Raw genomic sequence first — 22,177 nt, 5'->3', positions numbered from 1 at the left:
TGAGGAGGATTCCCGGCTCCTCCCCTGCGCCATGCTCTGTGTTTGCCTGGCGAGGAGGATTCCCGGCTCCTCCCCTGTGCCATGCTCTGTTTGCCTGGTGAGGAGGATTCCCAGCTCCTCCCCTGTGCCATGCTCTGTGTTTGCCTGGTGAGGAGGATTCCCGCCTCCTCCCCTGCGCCATGCTCTGTGTTTGCCTGGTGAGGAGGATTCCCGGCTCCTCCCCTGCGCCATGCTCTGTGTTTGCCTGGTGAGGAGGATTCCCGGCTCCTCCCCTGCGCCATGCTCTGTGTTTGCCTGGTGAGGAGGATTCCCGGCTCCTCCCCTGCGCCATGCTCTGTGTTTGCCTGGTGAGGAGGATTCCCGGCTCCTCCCCTGCGCCATGCTCTGTGTTTGCCTGGTGAGGAGGATTCCCGGCTCCTCCCCTGCGCCATGCTCTGTGTTTGCCTGGTGAGGAGGATTCCCGGCTCCTCACCAGGTGCAGTGTTACTGTGTGGTGTCAGAGTGTGCATCACTGTGCACTGTGGTGGGCTAGGTGGAGGGCTATAAGAAGGGTCTGCTAACATGTATTATGAGGTGATTGGTGCATGTTACCATGTATGTTATGAGGTGCTGGGGGTCTACTACACTTTACACTGTATATGTTATGGCCTGGGGAATGCTACACTGTATGTGGGGGATGGGGAATGTGACACTCTAATGTTATGGCCTGGGGAATTCTACACTGTATGTGTGGGGGATTTGACACTCTAATGTTATGGCCTGGGGAATTCTACACTGTATGTGTGGGGGATGGGGGTTGCTGCTAACATGTATTATGAGGTGATTGGTGTATGTTACTATGTATATTATGGGGGGCTGTGGGTCTACTACACTTTACACTGTGTGTGTGTGGGGGAGGGTATGTTTCACTGTACTGTTATGGCCTGGGGAATATACTGTATGTGGGGGATGTGGCACTGTACTGTTATGGCCTGGGGAATACTACACTGTATGTGGGGGAGGGGATGTGACATTGTACTGTTATGGAAATAGAAAAAACTGGCTGGCACTTCCAAAACAAGAATTAGGTGTGAACAGGTGCTTACTAGGAGCAGATACCTCCATATACAAAAAAAAAGAAAGCAGCACACTGTAATGCTAAGTATGCCAACATGAAATAGATGAAATATGAATAACATTACTGCTGTAGAAAATAGAAATAAATGAGAAATCTTAGCGCATAAATTGGCCAATTCATGTGTACCCGGTAGCCACGGTAAGGCATGGAGGTAGCTTCTCCTAGTAAGCACCTGTTCACACCTATTTCTTGTTTTGAAAGTGTCAGACAGTTTTTTCTGTTTCTACGTATTAGCTGTGACTGAGCACTCCGTCTCTAGGCCACAGGCGATTTTAATTGCAGCAGGATCTTATTATCGCACACACAAGCAGACATAGTCACTTAGAGAGGAGTTCACATTGATGGGGTCCTGGTATTATGAGAGACGCCTTATCGTGGCTACCAGGTACACATGAATTGGCCAATTTATGTGCTAAGATTTCTCATTTATTTCTAATTTCTACAGCAGTAATGCTATTCATATTTCATATATTTCATGTTCGCATACTTAACGTTACAGTGTGCTGCTTTCTTTTTTTTTTGCCAGATGGGTATACAACTAAACATTAGGTTGGTGATTCACAGGATGCTAAATCCTTACAAAAAAAAAGAAGAAGAAGAGTACATATTATGAGTGTGTAAAGACAAATGCAGACACTGCTATTTTTTAGAATGGCCCAATGTTAATTTTTTGTTATTTTTTGTGAAGTAGTTGAAAATTATGTACATTTCTCTTCATGTTTGTATTAGAAAACAGAGTGCAATGTTCCCAATGCATGGGAATAACAACTAGTATTAAAGATTTTCCCTCACCAAGTATACTCCAGTATAATGCGTTGGATCAATTCTTACTCCTTATAGTTTAGTTTAATGTAAATTGATCTGGTTCTCTTGAACTGTAAAATCGGATGACTGCTCACTCGTCTCTCATATTCTCCTAGTCAGATAGAACTCTTGCAATATGATGAGAGATAGAGGGGTTAATCTAGAGTATACAATACAATGAAGATTGATGGTGAGGTGTAACCTTTTATTACCAAGATATTTGTAAAAGACAATTGTACATTTAGTACATTTTTTATTTTTGATGTTCACCTGTTTAGTTACATTTATAAATGTTGTTGTGTTAATGTAAGAGGAAAATGTTTAATAAAAATTAACCTGATTTAAAAAAAAAAATCCCCTAGGGATGCGGCCTGCCTGCTGGTATCTCTCTAACGATGTCACCTCCCAGAGATCCCTCATTTCAACCATAAGGATCTGAGAAGATCCCTGGCCATGACAATTTCACAAATGGATGCATTAGTCCGGTTTGGTTGTTTGAAAAATTGGTGGACAAAACTTATGCGATTATCCATCTTGCCGGAGATTGTTGGTGGCCTTAGGGGAGCTGCAGACAGTGTAACACTAAAAGCCGAAATAATAAATACAAATAAACACTGATGATCTTCCCGAAAATTGAAAGGTAATAGTCACTGGTAGAAAGCAGGTTGTGTGCGAATGCCTGCCAGAAATGAAACAGCTAATTGTATAAAGGCAAATGCAATATGACCAATTAGCGCTGGAGGTAGAGGGCACATAAGGGTTACAGAAAGCAGATGTGCGGTAGATTTCTGTGCCGCTTTTTATCTTAGCTATCAGCATTTTTTATTTAAATGAACCAGCAGATATCACAAAGTGTGTTCCCATACACATTTATATTTGTCTGCATCAATCAGCTATCTGAATGTTTAGGTATCAGACGTACATGTCAGATGCGCTAAGAGGAGTTGTAGTTCCTTCCCCCTCTTTCTGGCTTCCGTAGAGTATAGATACAGAAGGCACTTTGTGATATCTGCTGGTTCATTTAAATAAAAAATGCTGATAGCTAAGATAAAAAGTGGTACAGAAATCTACCGCACATCTGCTTTCTGTAACCCTTATGTGCCCTCTACCTCCAGCGCTAATTGGTTATATTGAATTTACTCTTTTTTAGCAAAGTGTGGAGGTTGCCAAACCAATGAGCAGCAGGGGATCGTTTCGAAAACAAATTTTTACACTAAGCGCCAGCGCTGCCACTTTAATAATAATAATAATTTTTATTTATATAGCACCAACATATTCCGCAGCACTTTACAATTAAGTAGGGACATGTACAGGCAATAAAAACTACAATGTATGACATTTCAACAGTTACAGGAGGAGTGAGGGTCCTGCTCGCAAGTTTACAATCTATATGGAAATGGGGGGACACAATAGGTAGAACATGGTCATCAGCCAGTATCTGTCTAAGTGCAGTTACCGTGTGCCATTTGGTGCATAGAGGATTTGGAGACAGATGAATAGGCAGGAGCAGATTAAGATTAACATTTAGGAGGGAACAGGGGAGGATTAGGTTGGTGAGTTGAGGTGATAGGCTTGTCTAAACAGAAGTGTTTTTAAAACACGTTTGAAGACACGGGGGCTAGATATTAGTCGGATCGTATAGGGCAGTGCATTCTAGAAAACTGGTGCGGCACGAGAGAAGTCTTGGAGACAGAGGTGTGAGGTTCGGATTAAGGAGAATGTTAGTCTAAAGCCCCCGTCTCACATAGCGAGATCACTAGCGAGATCGCTGCTGTGTCACGGTTTTGGTGATGCAACAGCGACCTCACCAGCGATGTCGCTATGTGTGACACTTTGCAGCGATCAGGCCCCTGCTGTGATCCCTGACAGGTCGTATCGTTGTCGGGATCGTTGCAGCGTCGCTAAGTGTGACGGGGCCTTTAGATCAGTTGGAGAACGGAGGGCATGGGAGGGGTGATAGACAGAAATATGGGATGAGATATAGGGTGGGGCAAAAATGTGGAGAGCTTTGTGGGTGAAAGAGATGAGTTTGTATTGTATTCTGTGGTGAATAGGTAACAAGTGCAATGACTGGCACAGGGTAGAGGCGTCAGTGAATCGGCCTGATAGAAATACGACCCTGGCTGCTGTATTCAGAATGGATTGGAGAGAAGAGAGTTTGTTTAGAGGAAGACCAATTAGAGGAGAGTTGCAGTAGTCCAGACGAGAGTGAATAAAAGCGACTAAGTTTTTGCAGTATCAAAGGTGAGAAAAAGTTGAATTCTGGAGATGTTTTTAAGGTGCAGGTGACATTAGCGAGTGAGTGATTGTATATGGGTAATAAAGGAAAGTTGTGTGTCAAATATGACTCCCAGACAGCGAGCTTGCTGCTTGGGAGTTATGCCAAGGAAATTGAAAAGTCAGGTATAGGTAGGTTAGTAGAGGGAGGAAAAATAAGGAGTTCAGTTTTGGAGACATTCATTTTCAGATAGAGGGAAGACATGATGTTAGAGACAGCAGACAGACAATCACTGGTATTTTGTATTAGAGTGGGGGTGATGTCAGGTGAAGGAGTGTATAGTTAGGTGTCATCAGCATTGAGATGGTACTGGAAACCAAATCTGCTGATGGTTTGTCCAATGGGGCAGTATACAAGGAGAAGAGGAGGGGACCTAGGACTGATCCTTGTGGAACACAGATAGTGAGGGAAAGATTAGAGGAAGAAGAGCCGGCAAAAGATACCGTGAAGGAGCGGTCAGGGATATGGGAGGAAAACCAAGAGAGAACGGTGTCCTTGAGGTCTATAGAGCGGAGCATAGTGATTAGGAGCTGGTGATCCACAGTGTCAAAAGCGGCAGAGAGATCCAGGAGAAACAGCAGGGAGTAGTGACCATTAGATTTAGCTGTTAGTACATAATCAGAGACTTTAGTGAGGGCAGTTTCAGTACAGTGTGAGGAGCGGAAACTGGATTGTAAAGGGTCAAGAAGAGAGTTACCTGAGATATAGCGGATTTGACGGGAGTGGACCAAGCGTTCCAGGAGTTTAGAGATGAAGTGAATATTAGAGACCGATCTGTAGTTAGCAGTGCAGTTCTGGTCTAGGGATGGCTTTTTAAGTAAAAGGGTTATGATTGCATGTTTAAATGAAGTGGGAAAGATACCCGAAGAAAGAGAGAGGTTAAATATTTTAGTTAGGTAGGTAGTGACAGCTGGGGAAAGGGACTGAAGGAGATGTGAGGGAATAGGGTCACTGTTGTAGGTTGTAGGGCGAGATGAAGCAAAGAGTCTGGTCACTTCTTCTGTGACCGGTTTGAAGATGGAAAGTAAACTTGAGGTGCGGGAGGGAAGGGGATCCAGATTCTGAGGGGATTGTGCAAAAATGTCTTGATGGATATGATTGATTTTTTGAGGGAAATAAGTAGCCAGACTATCAGCACATAGGTTGGTCACGGGGGTCTGTACTTTAGGGCTCAGGAGGGAGTGGAAAGTTTCAAAGAGTCATTTAGGAATGTTGGCTAGAGTTGTGATGAGAGTGGTAAAGTAGACTTGTTTATGTTAGAACTCTCCTGTTAGGTTTTTTCTATTTTGCTGGTCACATGACCTTTTTTGCCTATTTAATCCTGCTCCGCCCTTCTGGCCATGCTGGACTTCATTGTAATTTCTACTCTTAAGCTAGCCAGGTGCTTTGTTACTTTTCTCAGTCAGTTTAGCTAGGTCTTTGGACCTCTATGTTCTATGTTGCTTGTTTGTCTTTTTACTGCTACAATTTCTGCTAGGAGGTGTCCATCTTTCTCCCAGTCCCTAGTTCTTGTAGGGATCCCTCCCTCACATCTATAGGTCTTCGTTCAGACTAGCTGAGTACTTTAGCGGGTCTGATCGCAGGATCAGGTTCCCCGTTACATCGTAGGGATCTAGCTTAGTTATATTGTAGGGACAGATCTCCTGTCTTTCCTTAGTGCTTGTAGCAGATCATAACAGTTTAGACAGATGGAGAGCAGAGTTATAAGTTTTGAGAATGAACTTATAGTGGATGAAGCCTTCTGCCAAAAGTGATTTTCTCTACAGATGCTCAGTGCACCTTGAGCATCGCTGGAAAAAACGTGTTTGTATCGTGTGCCAGGGCTGTCGTCTATGCTGGGTCATTTTGCGTGTAGAAGGTGCTGCTTCATCCAGGACACTCTGCAATGTGTGGGTATAGCGTGACAATGCTGAGTCTGGACAGGAGAGGGAGAGGATGGGAGCTAAAGATGACTGTAGATTGTTCATAAGCTGCTGGATATTAATGGCATGTAGATTTTTGTGTGTATGATAAGTGGGGGTGTCCCGGGTAAGAAGACCGTTCTTGACAGAGAAGGAAAGAAGGTTATGGTCAGAGAGTGGTAGAGTGGAGTTAGTAAAGTCATGCAGCGAGCAAAGTCGTGAGAAGACCAGGTCCAGAGTATTCCCGTCTTCATGCGTAGGAGAGTTAGTAAGCTGTGAGAGGCCGAATGAGGCTGTTAGAGAAAGAAGAAGAGATGCAGATGGGGAAAGCAGCTTATCAATGGGTATGTTAAAATCCCCCATGATGAGAGTGGGAATATCATAAGATAGGAAGTGTGGAAGCCAGGTGGCAAAGTGATCCAGAAACCGATGGGAGGGGCCTGGAGGGCAATACACAACCGCCACCCGGAGGGGAGGGAGAAGGGTTTAAAGAGTCTAATGGTGTGGACTCCGAAGGAAGGAAACATAAGTGAGGGAACCGGGTGGATGACCTGGAAAGCACATTGTGGTGAAAGAGCAATTTCTACTTGTATAAAAGCTACTGTGCTAGGAACCTAGAAATGCCCGTATTGGGCTAACACATATAGAAAATGCAGCAATCAGGGCTGCGGAGTCGGTAAACCAAACCTCCGAGTCCTCAATTTCCATGACTCTGACTCCCTCATACATGGCTCATGTTTAAGTAATAAATTTACTGTAGCACAGATTCATCTCAGCTAAAAGTCTAGACCCTTAGATCAGAAATAGGACAGACCTTTATAGGACATTTCATAACTTTCCCAAATTCTTATGAAAAAAATATTCCCCACAAACTCCATTGAACTACTGTACCCAATCTACTATATAATTGTCTTATCCCATCTGTCTGTCTGTCTGTCTGTCCAGGAAATCCCGCGTCGCTCATTGGTCCGGCAGCGGCCAATTAACGCCGCGGGATTTCTGAAAAAAGATGGCGGCCGTTAGCGGCTCATCTGGCGGACGGAGGTCAGCGGCGATACAGCCGGGAGATGACCGGCGCGAGGCACTCATCTCCCGGCCGGTACCAGCAGAAGGACCTCGACCGCCGGACCCATCTGCGGGACGGAGATGCAGCCGGGAGATGAGCGGCGCGAGGCGCTCATCTCCCGGCCGGTAGCAGCGGAAGGACCGCCGGCGTTGCTGACTTCCATGCGGAAGGGAGGACCGGGGAGCGGCGCTGCGGGTCGGGATACATCTGTTGCGAGCGCCCGCTCATGTCCCGGGCTTTCGCTGCGGAAGTACCCGCACAGGCAGCACCGCTCCCCGGTCCTCACCAAGACGATTCGATGATTGGTCGCGGTCTTCGGACCCGACCAATCACTGATCTTGCCGCAAAAGTTAAACACTACTGTGCTGATTGGTCGCGGATGCCGCCCGCGACCAATCACCGATTTGGGCGCCAAATTTAAATATCGGCCGCGACCAATCACTGGTCTTGGCTCCACATTTAAACATCGCTGTGCTGATTGGTCGCCGACGCTGGGCGCGACCAATCACCGATTTTGGCGCCACATTTAAATAGCGTCCGCGACCAATCAGCACCGCGGTGTTTAAATGTGGAGCCAAGATCGGTGATTGGTCGCGGCCGATATTTAAATTTGGCGCCCAAATCGGTGATTGGTCGCAGGCGGCGTCCGCGACCAATCAGCACAGTAGTGTTTAACTTTTGCGGCAAGATCAGTGATTGGTCGGGTCCGAAGACCGCGACCAATCATCGAATTGTCTTGGTGAGGCCCGGGGAGCGCCGCTGCCTGTGCGGATACTTCCGCAGCGAGAACCCGGGACATGAGCGGGCGCTCGCAGCAGAAGTATCCCGACCCACAGCGCCGCTCCCCGGTCCTCCCTTGACACCCTAGCCGCTGATGTCCCCACAGTATTCGCATGGTGTTACAAAGGTCCGGACATTTGTGTTAAAAATCGCTGATTGGTCGCGGGCGCTGCCCGCGACCAATCACTGATTTGGGCGCTAAATTTAAATATCGGCCTCGACCAATCACCGATCTTGGCTCCACATTTAAACACCGCTGTACTGATTGGTCGCGGACGCTATTTAAATGGTGCGCCAAAATCGGTGATTGGTCACGCCCAGCGTCGGCGACCAATCAGCACAGTGGTGTTTAAATGTGGCGCCAAAATCGGCGATTGGTCGCGGCCGATATTTAAATTTGGCGCCCAAATTAGCGATTTTTAACACAAATGTCCGGACCTTTGTAACACCATGCGGATACTGTGGGGACATCAGCGGCTAGCGTGTCAAGGGAGGACCGGGGAGTGGCGCTGCGGGTCGGGATACTTCTGCTGCGAGCAGTCGCTCATGTCCCGACTTCTCGCAGCGGAAGTATCCGCACAGGCAGCGGCGCTCCCCGGTCCTCACTAATAGGATTCCGCTCTCCGCACCTCACCAATATGATTCGCTGATTGGTCGCGCTCTCCGCACGCGACCAATCAGTGATCTTGGCGCTAAAGTTAAATACCGCTCTGCTGATTGGTCGAGGCCGCCGGCCGCGACCAATCAGCGATTTTGGCCCCAAATTTAAACACCGCTCTGCTGATTGATCGCGGTCGCTGGCCGAGATCAATCAGCAGTATTGGCGCAAAATTTAAACACCGCTCTGCTGATTGGTCACGGCCGACAACCGCGACCAATCAGCAGTATTGGCGCCAAATTTAAACCCCGCTCTGCTGATTAGCGCGTCCGCCGGGTGCGAACAATCAGCAATTTTGGCGCCAAATGTAAACCCCGCTCTGCTGATTGGTCACGGTCGCCGGCCGCGACCAATCAGCAGTATTGGCGCAAAATTTAAACCCCGCTCTGCTGATTGGTCGCAGTGGCCGGCCGCTACCAATCAGCGATTTTGGTGCCAAATTTAAACAACGCTCCGCTGACTGGTCGCGGTCACCGGCCGCGACCAATCAGCAGTATTGGCGCCAAATTTAAACCCCGCTCTGCTGATTAGTCACGGTCGCCGGCCGCGACCAATCAGCAATATTGGCGCTAAATTTAAACACCGCCCTGCTGATTGGTCGCGGTCGCCGGCCGTGACCAATCAGCAGTATTGGCGCCAAATTTAAACCCCGCTCTGCTGATTAGTAGCAACCACCGGCCGTGACCAATCAGCCATATTGGTGCCAAATTTAAACACCGCTCTGCTGATTGGTCGTGGTTACCGGTCACGAATAATCAGCATTATTAGTGCCAAATTTAAACACCGCTCTGCTGATTGGTCGCGGCCGTGACCAATCACCATTATTGGCGCCAAATTTAAATACCGCTCTGCTGATTGGTCACGTTCGCTGGCCACGACCAATCAGCATTATTGGCGCCAAATTTAAACCCCGCTCTGCTGATTAGTCTCGACCGCCGGGCGTGACCAATCTGCGATATAGGCGCCAAATTTAAACACCGCTCTGCTGATTGGTCGTGGTTACCGGTCACGAATAATCAGCATTATTAGTGCCAAATTTAAACACCGCTCTGCTGATTGGTCGCGGCCGTGACCAATCACCATTATTGGCGCCAAATTTAAATACCGCTCTGCTGATTGGTCACGTTCGCTGGCCGCGACCAATCAGCATTATTGGCGCCAAATTTAAACCCCGCTCTGCTGATTAGTCTCGACCGCCAGGCGTGACCAATCTGCGATATAGGCGCCAAATTTAAACACAGCTCTGCTGATTGCTCCCGGTTGGCCGCATACCTATTCCAGAATACCTGATGCATTAGAATCGGGCCACCATCTAGTTTATTATATATTTTAGTAGTCTGAGTCAGTCCATTTTATACTGACTCCGACTCCACCAAAATGGACTCCGACTCCACAGCCCTGGCAGCGATTGTAGAGAAAAAAAAAAAAAAATCTGGTTAACTAAATATGGTGAATAAAAATAAATAAATACAATGTATAGTACTGGAGAACTATACTAGATATTGTTTTTTAAAAATATCCTACTAGGTGAGGCATAAAAAAAAAGTTGTTTTTAGTAGTTTAAGTACTGAGTGATGACAATAATATCAATGATAACAACGACAACCATATAGTGACACAGAGTACTGGGAATAGAGGTCGTAAATGACATGGAGTCCATGCTGTAGAAATCCTTTGCAATATTAAAGTAACAGAGTGCAGGGAATAAAGGCAGTCAATCAGAATCCATGCTGTAAAAATCCTTCGCAGCTTAATGCTTGTGCTACGGTTGGCGTGCCCTTTATATAATCTCTACAGTTTACCTTACGGCTGCAGTCAGAGCAAGATCCAAAGAAAATTGAAATTGTCCGAAACCTGGTTGTGGCCGGTTTATGGTGAATTGATTTTCTTTTAGCTACCGGATTGTTGCCACAACAATACTCACTGGGACCTACAGTAGTTTAGAAATTCTTTTGTAAAAGATGCCATCAGGATGTTTTGCAACAATAAGTTTGTAAAGGTTTTGAGACAGTTCACTGGCTTTACCCATCATGAGATGTTTCTTGTGTGACATTCTGGTGAAAATTTCATGTCAAAAGCACCTTTAAAAATATACTTACTTAGAAAATTAGTGAGGTGTTCAATACTTATTTCCCCTGCTGTATAACAATGTGAAATATTGATTGCACATTGAATATTGCTTTTTATTGTTGTTTGGATAAAGGTATTGCATATATTTTTTAATTCTAATACATTGTATTTTTCTGACTATAAAACACACCTAACAATATCCAAGGTTTATGCAGCAGAAAAAAACAAAACATTTTTTCTACTAATTAAATCATCCCTGATCGTGTAAAGTGGAGGGATGAATATTCCATATTTTACCCTAGTGCCTTGAAAAAGTAATAAATCTATTGTTAGTGTTTCTCTGCACCATGTGTTTTATTCACATATGGCTTCATAACATAAACTTTAATGAACACTCTACAGCGCACATATACAGTACAGACCAAAAGTTTGGACACACCTTTTCATTTAAAGATTTTTCTGTATTTTCATGACTATGAAAATTGTACATTCACACTGAAGGCATCAAAACTATGAATTAACACATGTGGAATTATATACTTAACAAAAAAGTGTGAAACAACTGAAAATATGTCTTATATTCTAGGTTCTTCAAAGTAGCCACCTTTTGCTTTGATGACTGCTTTACACACTCTTGGCATTCTCTTGAGGAGCTTCAAGAGGTAGTCACCGGAAATGGTCTTCCAACAATCTTGAAGGAGTTCCCAGAGATGCTTAGCATTTGTTGGCCCTTTTACCTTCACTCTGCGGTCCAGCTCACCCCAAACCATCTCGATTGGGTTCAGGTCTGGTGACTGTGGAGGCCAGGTCATCTGGCGTAGCACCCCATCACTCTCCTGCTTGGTCAAATAGCCCTTACACAGCCTGGAGGTGTGTTTGGGGTCACTGTCCTGTTGAAAAATAAATGATGGTCCAACTAAACGCAAACCGGATGGAATAGCATGCCGCTGCAAGATGCTGTGGTAGCCATGCTGGTTCAGTATGCCTTCAATTTTGAATAAATCCCCAACAGTGTCACCAGCAAAGCACCCCATACTATCACACCTCCTCCTCCATGCTTCACGGTGGGAACCAGGCATGTAGAGTCCATCCATTCTCCTTTTCTGCGTCGCACAAAGACACGGTGGTTGGAACCAAAGATCTCAAATTTGGACTTATCAGACCAAAGCACAGATTTTCACTGGTCTAATGTCCATTCCTTGTGTTCTTTAGCCCAAACAAGTCTCTTCTGCTTGTTGCCTGTCCTTAGCAGTGGTTTTCTGGCAGCTATTTTACCATGAAGGCCTGCTGCACAAAGTCTCCTCTTAACAGTTGTTGAAGAGATGTGTCTGCTGCTAGAACTCTGTGTGGCATTGACCTGGTCTCTAATCTGAGCTACTGTTAACCTGCAATTTCTGAGGCTGGTGACTCGGATAAACTTATCCTCAGAAGCAGAGGTGACTCTTGGTCTTCCTTTCCTGGGGCGGTCCTCATGTGAGCCAGTTTCTTTGTAGCGCTTGATGGTTTTTGCAACTGCACTTGGGGACACTTTCAAAGCTTTCCCAATTTTTCGGACTGACTGACCTTCATTTCTTAAAGTAATGATGGCCACTCGTTTTTCTTTACCTAGCTGCTTTTTTCTTGCCATAATACAAATTCTAACAGTCTATTCAGTAGGACTATCAGCTGTGTGTCCACCAGACTTCTGCACAAGACTGATGGTCCCAACCCCATTTATAAGGCAAGAAATCCCACTTATTAAACCTGATAGGGCACACCTGTGAAGTGAAAACCATTTCCGGTGACTACCTCTTGAAGCTCATCAAGAGAATGCCAAGAGTGTGCAAAGCAGTCATCAAAGCAAAAGGTGGCTACTTTGAAGAACCTAGAATATAAGACATATTTTCAGTTGTTTCACACTTTTTTGTTGAGTAAATAATTCCACATGAGTTAATTCATAGTTTTGATGCCTTCAGTGCGAATGTACAATTTTCATACTCATGAAAATACAGAAAAATCTTTAAATTAGAAGGTATGTCCAAACTTTTGGTCTGTACTGTATACAGTTATGCTCAAAAGTTTACATACCCCGGCAGAATTTTCTTGGCCTTGTTTCAGAGAATATGAATGATAACAAAAAACTTTTTCTCCACTCAAGGATAATTGGTTGGGGGAAGCCATCTACTGTCAAACTACTGTGTTTTCTCTTTTTAAATCTTAATGACAACCAAAAAAAACATCCAAAGGACCCTGATTTTGACCAATCAGTTAGATACATGTGGGGCTGGAGGAGAGAGAACAGTTCTCTCAGTAATCAGGAAGGACACTGTCTCAGAGTTCTCCTGTCACAGGAAGTTGCCTCCAGGCTATAAGATGCACTCACTTATTAGAAAGATTTTTTTCTTGCTAAATTTGTGCCTTATACTCCAAAAAATATGGTAAGTTCTGAAGTAATAGCCCTTTCTCATTTAATTATACGACTGTGTTATATGTTTTTGTACAATTTGTCAATAACTTATATAGTTATTTTTGATGGTCAACAAAATTCGATTTTCCAGTAATTAATTTTTCACACTCTAGGTATCATAATTACTTCTCTCTGTGTGGGATGTTTGATGTTTAAAAGGGTTGTCCACTACTTGGACAACCCCTTCTCATCACTGATGTTTGATCCTGTTATAATAAAAACAGTTATGCTCACCTCCCGTGCCAGGGCCATTCCAGCAGAGTCAACATTTGTGTTTCGGGGCTCATGTGAGGTTGTTACGTCATGTGAGCCCTGCGCTCAGTGCTGACGTCACTGTCTCCACCTTCTGACAAATCCAACATTAAGAGAAGGTCAAAGAGCAACCACAGCCCTGGCTTCCTGTTAATGTTCAACACGTCCGAAGGCGGGGACAGTAAAACTGGCACTAATTGGGTGCAGGGCTCATATGATGTAACAACCTTACATCAGTCTTGGGAACGTGAGTGCCAATGCCGCTGGAACGGCCCTACCATGGGAGGTGAGTGTTTATATTTTAACAAGGCTAAGTATGAGGAATGAGAAGTGTGACGAAACAGGTTGTTACCTTAATCAGACAGATGTTTAGATTTGTTAAGCCAAGAGAAATACACCATTGGGTTTGTGTTGACTTGTGAATGTATGTGTATTTCTGTGGCTGGTCAAGGAGGACATACTATTATGTGTATAAACCTGAATGTTGACTTCTCTTGGTTTTGAAACAATAATGTTTGTTAATATGCTAATTATATATTATGCTAAAGCCAGCTAGATGTTGATTTGCAAGAGCTCCCTGCTATACCAACTATGTAAATTGATTAAATGCTCAAACAATGAGACCTGAGCCCTGTGGAATAATACCCTCCCTAATCCTTGACCTGTGGATGTGTACTTGAAAGGACGATTGTAACTATTTAAGAGACATATGCCTCTGTAGCAGTCAGAATTGAAAGAATCAAAGATCAGTCAGACTCTTCAGAACATCAGTTTGGTAGCATGGCTTCATCCAGAAAGACACAGATTTCGATTCTACATGATTCCGGCCTAAGGGTACATGGCCCTGACTGGAAGGATACGGATCTGCTCCATTGACCATCAGAGAGCTCATGGATACAGTTGGGGAGACTAGGTTGGGACAATGAAGTCACCTGGCCCTATGGATATGTTGTTTGGGGTTGCAGGTGGGACCCTCCGGTCTCCTGGAACCCATTGAGACATTCGAAGAAACCAGATTGGGACCAGCCGGTCATCTGGCCCCATGGATACTCTCGGAGAGGTCAGTGTGCCACCCTAGGGGCTCTTGGCCTTTTTCCTCGATGGACTGTCAGCTTTCTAAGCTTGCCGCTACATTCTCTCTGTGGGGGCCCGCAAAAAGGAGGGGTGGGGGGGTACTGTTTGAGGTCGTTGGCTCTGGAAGTTCCAAAGTCGCAGCTTTTCTATTCTTGGCGGGCCAGCGGAAGGGTGAGACTGTGTAATGTTGCACCATCTTGGGTATTTGCTGGGACTGTTCTATGTATTTATTGTCTGTTTGGTGGTTCAATAAAATATTGCTACACTGTTTTACCCTCACCCTGTGTTGTCTGAGTAGTACTAAGCCCAGGGAAGATGTCGGGTCTTCATAACAAGGGTTTGTCCTAGTATTGTACAACCAATTTAAGAAGATACAATTTTTGGTTAAAAAGATGTCCAACATTCTGAAAATGAAAAAATGCTTGTCCCGTGTGTGACTTCTATAATGTGTATTTAAAGTTGATTTCCGTGTAAAAGATTTCCCACATTAAGAACATCAAAAAGGCTTCTACCCTCTGTGTATTCTCTGGTGCTTAACCAAAGTTGATTTAAGGCTAAAACATTTCCCACATTTTGAACAGTAAAATGGCTTCTCCCCTGTGTGGGTTCTCTGATGCCTAACAAAATTACATTTTTTTGTAAAATATTTCCCACATTCTGAACAGGAAAAAGGCTTTTCCCCTGTGTGAATTCTCTGGTGGCTATCAAGATGCCCTTTCTTGTTAAAACATTTCCCACATTCTGAACATGAAAAAGGCTTCTCCCCAGTGTGAGTTCTCTGATGTGCGATAAGATTAGATTGATCAGTAAAACATTTCCCACATTCTGAACATGAAAAAAGTTTCCCCCTAGTGTGAGTTCTCTGATGTGTGATAAGATTTGATTTATCTGTAAAACATTTCTCGCATTCTGAACATGAAAAAGGCTTCTCCCCCGTGTGAATTCTCTGATGCTTAACAAAATTTGAATTAAAGTTAAAACATTTCCCGCATTCTGAACATGAAAACGGCTTCTCCCCCGTGTGAATTCTCTGGTGTTTAACAAAATTTGAATTCAAGTTAAAACATTTGCCACATTCTGAACAGGAAAATGGCTTCTCCCCTGTGTGAGTTCTCTGATGACTAACAAGATCTGATTTCTGGTTAAAACATTTGCCACAATCTGAACAGGAAAATGGCTTCTCCCCTGTGTGAATTCTCTGGTGTCTAACAAGATTTGATTTCTGGTTAAAAAATTTCCCACACTTAGAACACGAAAATCTATTCTCCACTGTATGAATTTTTTGATGTTTAAGAAAAGATATTTCAAGGGGAAAACTGTTTCCATATTCTGAACGTGAAAATGGCTTATTTGCTTTAGGAGCAGTTCGTTTTTTAATGATTATTTTGTGAGTTTGATTTTCCTTAGTAGTCGGTAATGAATCAGAAGACTGGACCTGTTTCATAGGATCAGATGACAGATCTTTGCTGTGAAGGGATGATGGTATATCTGCAGTAATGGCATTCAGTTCAATTGTATGTTGTGGGATCTCAAGCTCATCTGATTGAAAAACTGAAGATGACGGCTGTCCCTCTGATCTCCTGGTACAGTCATCTGCCAAGAAAAAAACAATTATTATTTTTGAATAAAATATCCTTGAATTTTATATTGTGTAATATTTCTACTTAAACCGTCTGTAAAAATGGCAAGTTATATAAAAAGCACTAAATTACTTACCGGTAATGTGATTTTCCTGAGCCCATGACAGCACCACAACGAGAGAGGCGATCCACCCTACCAGGACAGGAAACCTACAGAATAAAATGGTGGCGCCTCTCCACCACCTCAGTTGTTTACAGAGCGTGAGAGGACACTACTTAATAGTTATATATCCCATGATTTTTGCTTCTACACGCCGCGTGAATCAAACATCACGAAGAGAATGAAGTGATCAACTTCTACCAGTGATGGGAGGGAATATAAGGGTGCTGTCATGGGCTCAGGAAAATCACATTACCATAAGTAATTTAGTGCTTTCCTATCACCCATGACAGCACCACAACGAGAGATTTACAGAGAAAAAACTTTAAAGTTAGGGTGGGACCACAGCCTGTAGAACAGTTTTCCTAAAGGAAAGGACAGCAGAAGATCCCCGATCAAGTCTATAGTGTCTATAGAAGGTGCAAGGTGAAGACTGAATCGCAACCTTACAAAATGCTTTATGGGGACATCCGCTTTCTTATTGATCTGCCATGGATTCCCCGGATTAGCACAGAAAGTAGGGTGCACAATTTCCTGACTTCTATGGAAATTGGAAGCCATCTTCGAAAGTTGGGTAGCTCCGGAACTGGCCCATCTTTTAGGATCTGTATAAACAAAGGATTAACCGACAAAGCTTGAATGTCATTAACTTACCATGCTGAGGTGCTCAGGGCCACTGGGATAATAGTCTTTAATGTGAAGACGCTGAATCCATGGGTTCAAGCGAAGGCTTGGATTCAGATCCCAGGGTGCCATCTTTGGACTGAAAAAGGGCCTAGATCCAAAACTCACTTTCACATTCCTTGCTTATTCAATGCAGGTTGAACACTGTTCCAGTAGTCTATGGCTAAAAAGGTCCACTGGTAATTCTCTTCCTCTTTATATGAGGTGCTGTTAAAGATAAAAGGTGAGACTTCGCCATCTGAACTGATTAGACATAAGTGTCATTAGGGATCTTGGCAGAGTTCCTCCATAATAATTTACGTAAGCTAAAGCTACTCTGCTGTATGAGAAGACCTTTACATGGTGACCATGTATAGATGAATGGAGCTTTCTTATATACTGTCTAAAGCTTCTTTAGGTTAGAGGAACCGGGTCTTTAGAGGCAACACATGGGTATATACCTGTAACCATGCTACTACAGGAATGTAGGAGATTAAAGTTATTAACAGCAATATTGCCTTGTTCAGAGTTGCGGCCAGACTGCTTATTAATTTTGACATATAGCAGGACTCCTTATTCTACCTTGGGAGACCACAACTCTTACTCACTGCCCAGTGAGTTCTGTAGCGCTCGACGGATCTGCCCATAATCCCGAAATACTTGAGGTAAACTATTGTCAATGCCTCTTCCTTCAATATGAGAGTTGTCCTAACTACTATAATTCTCCATAAAGCCTTAAGGCTCATTAACATCTGAATGGAAGGTCACAAACTGAAAGCCTAAATCCTCATTTTATGCCAAGAAGTATTCTCAGGAAATTTGATGTTTCATGTGAATTGAAACCTGATTGTATACCTCCTTAAATGCCTATACTACTATATAGCAATTAGGAACTGCAGATTTACTAGCAGGTCTTATAGAGTCCATTTCCAATTATCTAACTCTCAGGAATCTGTACAGCCCATTCAGGTTGTAGCAAACCCAGGTAGGCCTGGGTTAAATAATAGCTTTACAGGTCTTGATTAGGGCACCTGGAGAGCTAAGCACCAGAGCAGGCTAGGCATTCACCTTAGTAAGACTGCTGGAAAGCAGAGCAGACGGTATGTGTCTTGGAGATAATCAGAGACACAGGCCAGACTTCACAAGTATCAGTGGTTGCCCTGGATAAATATTGTTGTTGTTTTTTTTAAATCAAATATTTTTTATTGTTAAAACTTTTTTGTAACACAACAGTAAAACAAATAAAACAACCCAACCAAAGAAAGGACCCAGTCCCTATTCTATCCCTCCTCCCACAACACATCGCTCTTTCAAACAAAACATTTTGAGTTAAATGTTCCACAGTTCTGTCCACAGCATATTAACAATCTTACAGTATGAATAGTCACAATTGTATTAAGGGGTATCGATAAATATTGTTTTGTTTGATCAAGCTGGGTTAGCTGAACTGATTATGAGTAGTCAGGGTCTGTCCTATTTAGTCAGAGCTTGGACAAGACCAGAAATATTAATGTTTATGACTTCTGCGCAACCTGTAAAAAGCAATAAAACTGCACTCGATTGGACCAAACACACAATGGCTGTATGAACACTACATGATGCCTCCTACCTTTAAGAATGAAACCCTAAAAGGTTTATTATTAACCTGCAAAACTAAGGAAGCGCTCTTATTGTCACCTGCCTCCAATCGGCATTCCACCGAGCCAGCTGAGCACCAGCCAGGAATACTGCCACTCTCTGTCTCAAAATAGAGGCTAGGATATTTTTCCCCCTGAATTCAGTAAGCTTGCCATGCACAGTTTACAGTTGCTGAACTTGGTTTTATCAGACATAAACTTAGTTGTGCAACCAGTACCTTTACAAAGAGGGACTATGAGGCACAGGGGCGCTACAAGTCACAGACACCCTATAAAGCACTACAAGGCACAGGGGCAACCTGAAGCACCGAGAGACAATATCAGGCCCCATGAGGTACTAAAAGGCACTGTGTAGTGCTATGAGGTACTAACAGGCGCTATACGGCACTATGAATTCACCATAAGGCACTATGATATGCTATGAGTCACTATGATATGTTATGCTATGAGGCGCTATGAAGAGCCATAAGGCGCTATGAAGTGCTATGAGGCACTATGCCATGAGGCACTATAAAGCACTGTGATGTGCTATGAGGCATTATGCTATGATGTGCTATGAGGCATTATGCTATGATGTGCTATGAGGCACTATTATGTGCCATGAAGCACTATGCGGCACTGTGATGTGTTATGAGGCACTAAGATGTGCCATGAGGCACTATGCTATGATGTGCCACGAGGCACTATGCTATGATGTGCCATGAGGCACTATGCTGTGCTATGAAGCACTATGATGTGCTATGAAGTGCTATGCTATGAGGCACTATGATGTGCTATGAAACGCTATGCTATGACGCACTATGATGTGCTATGAAGCGCTATGCTATGACGCACTAGGATGTGCCATGAGGCACTATGCTATAATGTGCCATGAGGCACTATGATGTGCTATGAGGCGCTATGCTATGAGGTGCTATGCTATGACACACTATGATGTGCCATGAGGCACTATGCTATGATGTGCCATGAGGCACTATGCTGTGCTATGAAGCGCTATGCTATGAGGTACTATGATGTGCTATGAAGAGCTATGCTATGAGGCACTATGATGTGCTATGAAGTGCTATGCTATGACGCACTATGATGTGCTATAAAGCGCTATGCTATGATGCACTATGATGTGCTATGAAGCGCTATGCTATGACGCACTAGGATGTGCCATGAGGCACTATGCTATGATGTGCCATGAGGCACTATGATGTGCTATGAAGAGCTATGCTATGCGGCGCTATGCTATGAGGTGCTATGCTACGACACACTATTATGTGCCATGAGGCTCTATGATGTGCCATGAGGTGCTGAGAGGCACTATGATGTGCTATAAAGCGCTATGTTATGAGGTACTATGCTATGATGTGCTATGAGGCGCTATGATGTGCTATGAAGCGCTATGCTATGTGGCACTAAGATGTGCTATGAGACACTATGATGTGCTATGAAGCACTTTGCTATGATGTGCCATGAGGCGAATGAGGCACAATGATGTGCTATGAAGCGCTATGATGTGCCATGAGGCACTATTATGTGCTATAAAGCACTATGCTACGAGGCACTATGATGTGCCAAGAGGCGCTGTGAGGCACTATGATGTGATATAAAGCACTATGCTATGAAGCACTATGATGTGTCATGAGGCGCTATGTTATGATGTGCCATGAGGCACTATGATATGCTAAGAGGCACTATGATGTGCTATGAAGCACTATGCTATGATGTGCCATGAGGCGCTATGAGGCACAATGATGTGCTATGAAGCGCTATGATGTGCCATGAAGCACTGTGAGGCACTATGATGTGCTATAAAGCACTATGCTACGAGGCACTATGATGTGCCAAGAGGCGCTGTGAGGCACTATGATGTGATATAAAGCGCTATGCTATGAAGCACTATGATGTGCTCTTTGTGAAGCGCAAAGAGTAATCCATCTCAATGAAGGATAAACCTTTCCTTTGGGTGGTAAATCTCAATTGTCAGACTAGCCCCACCCGAAGGAGCCAACTGATGAGACGCAGCTGGACAGCAGACCTTCACAGAGACCATGTGCTGTATTAACACCATATGCCGTCCTATGGATGGAGTAAACAGACTGGAGGACAACAGTAAAAACCTCTGAGTGTTACTTTAACATTTACTCAGCAGATTGAGGCTCATTTTTGTGGTAAATTCTGAAGCCCAATCATGAGGCTCTGTGCGGCCCAGACATATGGCTAACTTTAGCCTAGAGGTCTAAGGTCCAGCTTCCCTCCTGAAGCCAAATCTAAAGCACGAGGCCCTTGGCCCAGATGGTGTCTTACAGAGCGCACACACCCATTTTTGAGTTTTGCGCTAACTTCCTTCAGCCTTTCCTAGTAACCATAACAAGGAAAGGGCCCCATAAACCAGGTAAACATTCACGAAGATTACTCACCACCAGATTCGGAGGCTGGACCAAGTCACAGACCTGTTCCTCTCCATCCGGCCGTGCCTGAGCAATACTGGGGTGGTCAAACCCAGGCAGGGGCGCCTCCAACAGTGAGCTGATCAAAGCTGGAGCTGCCGACCCCAGACAGGGGCGCAGTTCCACAGCAGCTTCTCCACTGATGCACGGAGCTGGAGCTGCCGACCCTAGACAGGGGCGCAGTTCTACAGCTGCTCTCTCACTGACGTGCAGATCTGGAGCTGCCAACCCCAGACAGGGGCGCAGTTCCACAGCAGCTTCTCCACTCATGGAACTGGAGCTGCCGACCCCAGGCAGGGGTGCCGCTCAGTCGTATCTGGATCTTCAACAGGTAAGCCTGTCTAAGTTTCTCCCATCAAAGACCCACAGGTACGCTCGTCATCAGGGCCGCAGGCTGGTACAAAACAGTAGCCGGAAACATGTTAGAACACATGGGTCTCCGCTACTTCTTTTTTCACCGGCGTGTGTCTTAGGGCGCGATTTCCTGGATAGCGTCCTGCGCCTGCGCAACCGGGATGCGCAGCTGCCAGGCCACCATAAGGTAATGGTGCGGCTGCTGCTCACGCCCGTCCAACGGAACAGGCCCCCTTGGACTCACCATGGTGCTCCCAGGTCCCTATGTCCCTATTCTGTAGGTTTCCTGTCCTGGCAGGGCGGATCACCTCTCTCGTTGTGGTGCTGTCATGGGTGATAACAAAAATGGAATTATTTACCAAGACAATGGTAGTTCACAGTCTAATATAAAACCTCATAGCAGAAACCAGTAGAGTGTGGTGTTCAACTGTTTGTTCATGTTGCCTCCCAAATATGGAATAAAAAGCCACCAAACAATGTTATGTAGATGAAAATAATACCAATAAAAAATTCTACTCATCTCGCAAAAAACAACCCCCACTCAGGTCCATCATCCGTCAATGGAAAAACACATTATTAGTGGCTCAAAGGCTTTTGATAGGGAACATGGTGTCACGGGTGTGTCAGAGGTGACAGACAATCGCCCTGCAGTTGGCTGCAGGAGAACCCTACCTTTGGCATTACAGACATCTTCTTAGAGGCTGTCTCTAGGACCCAGTGGTTACCTCCCTCTGGCTAATTAACACTTTGCCTGGGTGTTTAAATACCTGCTGTGTTTCAGAGGGAGTTGCTGGTTATATTCATTACTACTTGCTTAGCAAGAGCAGTACTTCGTCCTCTCTGGAGCTTGAGGACGTGTGCGAATTTGTTTGGAGTCGTCTAAAGCTAAGCCATTTTCC

At 44.6% G+C, this 22,177-nt stretch overlaps 1 protein-coding gene across 1 annotated transcript in view; it reads right to left on the bottom strand.

Annotated features, from left to right (window-relative positions):
• Positions 1-12,685: 12,685 nt before the first annotated feature.
• The window catches only part of LOC141229255 (uncharacterized), a 57,610-nt gene continuing 48,118 nt past the window's right edge, over positions 12,686-22,177 (bottom strand). Inside the window, 1 exon segment of the mRNA XM_073667444.1 lies at positions 12,686-15,623. Coding sequence (XP_073523545.1) covers positions 14,481-15,623 — 1,143 coding nt within the window. The 3' untranslated portion in view covers positions 12,686-14,480.

This window comes from Phyllobates terribilis, unplaced genomic scaffold, assembly GCF_046119375.1.
Source record: "Phyllobates terribilis strain yellow unplaced genomic scaffold, ASM4611937v1 Scaffold_470__1_contigs__length_1423970, whole genome shotgun sequence".
Taxonomy (NCBI): Eukaryota; Metazoa; Chordata; class Amphibia; order Anura; family Dendrobatidae; genus Phyllobates; species Phyllobates terribilis.
This window is presented reverse-complemented; position numbering and strand designations above follow the sequence as displayed.